This window comes from Piliocolobus tephrosceles, chromosome 3 (assembly GCF_002776525.5).
Source record: "Piliocolobus tephrosceles isolate RC106 chromosome 3, ASM277652v3, whole genome shotgun sequence".
NCBI classification, from domain to species: Eukaryota; Metazoa; Chordata; class Mammalia; order Primates; family Cercopithecidae; genus Piliocolobus; species Piliocolobus tephrosceles.
This window is the reverse complement of record NC_045436.1, coordinates 139,287,437-139,291,825: the sequence shown is the minus strand read 5'-3', so window position 1 is coordinate 139,291,825 and position 4,389 is coordinate 139,287,437. Positions and strand designations below refer to the sequence as shown.

The 4,389-nt window shown below is 39.4% G+C and overlaps 1 protein-coding gene across 1 annotated transcript; it reads right to left on the bottom strand.

Annotated features, from left to right (window-relative positions):
- Nucleotides 1-1,254: 1,254 nt before the first annotated feature.
- On the bottom strand, nt 1,255-1,651 carry LOC111550927 (cytochrome c oxidase subunit 7B2, mitochondrial). Its single transcript, XM_023224688.1, has one exon. The coding sequence runs from the start codon at nt 1,613-1,615 to the stop codon at nt 1,370-1,372; it is 246 nt and encodes an 81-aa protein (XP_023080456.1). The 5' UTR covers nt 1,616-1,651; the 3' UTR covers nt 1,255-1,369.
- Between the last annotated feature and the right edge of the window lie 2,738 nt (nt 1,652-4,389).

Sequence of the window (4,389 nt, the reverse complement as noted above, 5' to 3'; positions counted from 1 at the left end):
TAATCCCAGCACTTTGGAAAGCTGAGGCGGGTGAATCACTTGAGGCCAGGAGTTCGAGACCAGCCTGGCCAACATGGTGAAAACCCATCTCTACTGAAAATACAAAAATTAGCTGGGCTTGATGGCCGGTGCCTCTAATTCCAGCTACTCAGGAGGTTGAGGCAGGAGAATCATCTGAACCCAGGAGGCAGAGGTTGCAGTGAGCTGAGATTGTGCCATTGCACTCCAGCCTGGGTGACAGAATGAGACTGCATCTCAAATAAATAAATAAACATATACATATTAAGTGAGATTATGGTAAGTGATATAGGAAAAAGTAAAGAAGCAAGAGAGAGAAAGCCAGGTCAAAATAAAGGCTGCAATTTTAGAAAGGATAAAGGCCTCTTCTGAAAAGATGACATGAACAAACCCCAGAAAGGTGTGAGAGAGTCATATAGAATCCAGAAGTGCATGCCACCCAGAGGGAGGAGACAGTAGCAACCTGTTGATGCAGGAGGTAAACTGGCCAGTGTGGCATTGAGGGGACCTGTGTACCTTTCTAAGGACTTTAGCATTAACTCTGGAATGAAATGAGAATCAGGTTTTGAATGAAGAGTCACATCACTAGACTACGTTTTAAAATGAACACGGGCAGATGAGCTGAAAAAAGATTCTGTGTGGTGGTGGGGGGCAGGTTTGGAGGACAGAAACTACAGAGACAAGAAGGCTGGTTAGAAAGTTTTTATAATAATCTCAGTGAATATAATGGTCCAGACCAGGGTGGGAATGATGAAGGACGTGAAAAATGGTCAGTTTCTGAACACAGATAGTCCCCTACGTAGGATAGTTCAGCCTGTGATTTTTTGACTTTGAGGGGTTTATCTATCTAGATGTAACATAAATAGAGGAGCATCTGGACATACAATGGATCAACTTTTTGACTTTACAATGGGTATGTAGGGTATTAATTGTATTTTCAACTTACAATATTTTCAATTTGCAATGGGTTTACTGGGATGTAACCCCAAGTCAAGAAACATCTGTAGAGTTTCAAGGAAGATTCAATAGGATTTTCCAGCCAAATAAATTAATTTGTAAATTACATATATGTGTATATTCATGGAAAGATACCTGGTGTAAGTCACTAAACCAGAGGAATACATGTTTTATTAATCCTACATTGAAATATTTGCTATTCACAATCCCCTGTAATCTATAGCCACTACTATTGTATGGTTTCCAGGCAATATAATGACCTTTTGCAATGACTTTTTAAAGATTTAAAACACATTTTATTTTTTTCAATTGTGCTATATTTTAATAAGCAGTAGAGTGCTTACATGACAAGTTGGTTTTTGAAACAATTCTGTCATTACAGCACCTGTGATGGTTACTGATGTTTCCACTCTTTTGGGGTAACTCTGCCAACAGGGGATAGGTTCCATTCTATTCCAATCTGAGTGGCTGTAAAAACCCATGCAGCAACACAGAAAGCGGTTCCACTGGCTAGCACAGCATTACCGTATTTATCATGAAAATCTAGTGAGTGTTTTACATGGCTCTGTCTTGCCATACTTTGCAGAATGCTTTGAATCTTGAGACTGCTTAGTCCATTTCTGGCCAAGGGAAACATCATGAAGGATTGCAGGTGACTGCAGCTACTGGTCTATTTTGTTGCAAAGAAGCCTGGAAAGAGAGGGAGAGAGAGAGAGAGAAAAAAAAAAAAAATGCATTGATGTCTAATCTTCATTCAATTCCTTCCGCTTTGAATGTTTGGCTACATCACCCCTTAGAGTGGTGTTCAGGAATGTGAGTTTTGATATCACGATATCTGAATTCGAATCCCGGCTTTGCCACGGATTAGCTATATGAACTTGGGGCAATTATTTAACCTCTTTTTGCCTCAATATTACGTGTGATAATCCAAAACAAAACAACAACAAGGTAAGCATGTAATAAATGTTAACTTTTCTACTCTTCACAAATATTCAATGCGTTGACTCTACAGACAGACTGCAAACTTACTAAATGGCTACAATAGCCAGAAATTCACAGAACACGCCATGCCTCCTCACTCTCCTCCTCCTCATTTTCGCCCTCCTGCTTAACCCCTTTCCTTCTCCTTTATCTATAATACTTGCCTTCCCCCTCCTACAGCCAAAATTCTGCTTGTCTTTGAAATTCCACTCTAAGAGTTACCACTTCTGTGAAGTCTTTTTCAAATCTCGCTAAGTTGAAAATGCCCTTTTGTCTCTGGGTTATCACATATTTTACAACCTTTTTTCATAACACTTAACCTTGAGGCATTATCTTTTTAAACAGATGTGTTTTGGGGAAGCAGTTTTGGTTCACAGTGAAATTGAGCACAGAACATTGAGAGTTCCCACGTACTCTGACTATATACACCCACAGCCTCCCTAGCTATCAACATCTTCCACCAGAGTTGTACATTTGTTAAAATCAATAAACCTACATTGACATTTCATTATTACCCAAAGTCCATAGTTTACATTAAGGTTCACTCCTGATATTGTACTTTCTATAGGTTTTAACAAATGTATAATGACACGTATCCATCATTTTAGTATCATACAGAATAGTTTCAGTGCCCTAAAAAGCCCTCTGTGCTCTGCTTATGTTACCGAAACACCAAAGGTTCGGTCTAGGTCTTGCTGCTCACCACACAGAAAGCCAATCACTGAAACGCCAAGTACTGTCAAGGAAGAAGGGTTTAATCAGTTGCTGCAGCTGAGGAGATGGGAGCTCAGTATCAAATCCATCTCCCTGACTGACTTAAACCCAGGCTTTATATAGCAGGCAAGAAATGCAAAAATGTGTTAAGAAAACAGGCATTTTGGGAGGAGCAAGGAAGCAATCATGGTGAATGATGCCACACCAGCATCTGGTGTGGTGATCTGGTTTCAGTTCTTTGATACTTTTTGTGAGAGGCCTAAAGGTCATTTCCTGAGGAAGGAACTCAGATAAAATAAATATAAGTTTCAAGCTTCTTAACACCAGAAGGGTCAATCTCTATGTTTATCAAAAATAACAGTCTACGGGGTAATGGTTCAGTTTCACCTATTTATCTGTCTGTTTTGACTTACGCCTGGCAACCACTGATCTTTTTACTGTCTCCACAGTTTTGCCTTTTTCAGAATGTCAAATCATTGTAATCATACAGTATACCTGCTCAGACTGGCTTCTTTCACTTTAAAATATATATTTAAAGTTCATTCATACCTTTATGTGGCTTGACTGTGCATTTCTTTTTAGCGCTAATTAATATTCCACTGTCTGGATGTACCACCATTTATTTATCTATTCTTTTTTATTATTATTATTATACTTTAAGTTCTAGGGTACATGTGCATAACGTGCAGCTTTGTTACATATGTATACTTGTGCCATGTTGGTGTGCTGCACCCATCAACTCGTCAGCACCCATCAACTTGTCATTTACATCAGGTATAACTACCAATGCAACCCCTCCCCCCCTCCCCTTCCCATGATAGGCCCCGGTGTGTGATATTCCCCTTCCCGAGTCCAAGTGATCTCATTGTTCAGTTCCCACCTATGAGTGAGAACATGCGGTGTTTGGTTTTCTGTTCTTGTGATAGTTTGCTAAGAATGATGGTTTCTAGCTGCATCCATGTCCCTACAAAGGACACAAACTCATCCTTTTTTATGGCTGCATAGTATTCCATGGTGTATATGTGCCACATTTTCTTAATCCAGTCTGTCACTGCAGGACATTTGGGTTGATTCCGGAGGCATCACGCTACCAGACTTCAAACTATACTACAAGGCTACAGTAACCAAAACAGCATGGTACTGGTACCAAAACAGATCTATAGACCAATGGAACAGAACAGAGTCCTCAGAAATAATACCACACATCTACAGCCATCTGATCTTTGACAAACCTGAGAGAAACAAGAAATGGGGAAAGGATTCCCTATTTCATAAATGGTGCTGGGAAAATTGGCTAGCCATAAGTAGAAAGCTGAAACTGGATCCTTTCCTTTCTCCTTACACGAAAATTAATTCAAGATGGATTAAAGACTTAAATGTTAGACCTAATACCATAAAAACCCTAGAAGAAAACCTAGGTAGTACCATTCAGGACATAGGGATGGGCAAAGACTTCATGTCTAAAATACCAAAAACAATGGCAACAAAAGTCAAAACTGACAAATGGGATCTAATTAAACTAAAGAGCTTCTGCACAGCAAAAGAAACTACCATCAGAGTGAACAGGCAACCTACAGAATAGGAGAATATTTTTGCAATCTACTCATCTGACAAAGGGCTAATATCCAGAACCTACAAAGAACTCAAACAAATTTACAAGAAAAAAAAAAAACAAACAACCCCATCAAAAAGTGGGCAAAGGATATGAACAGACATTTC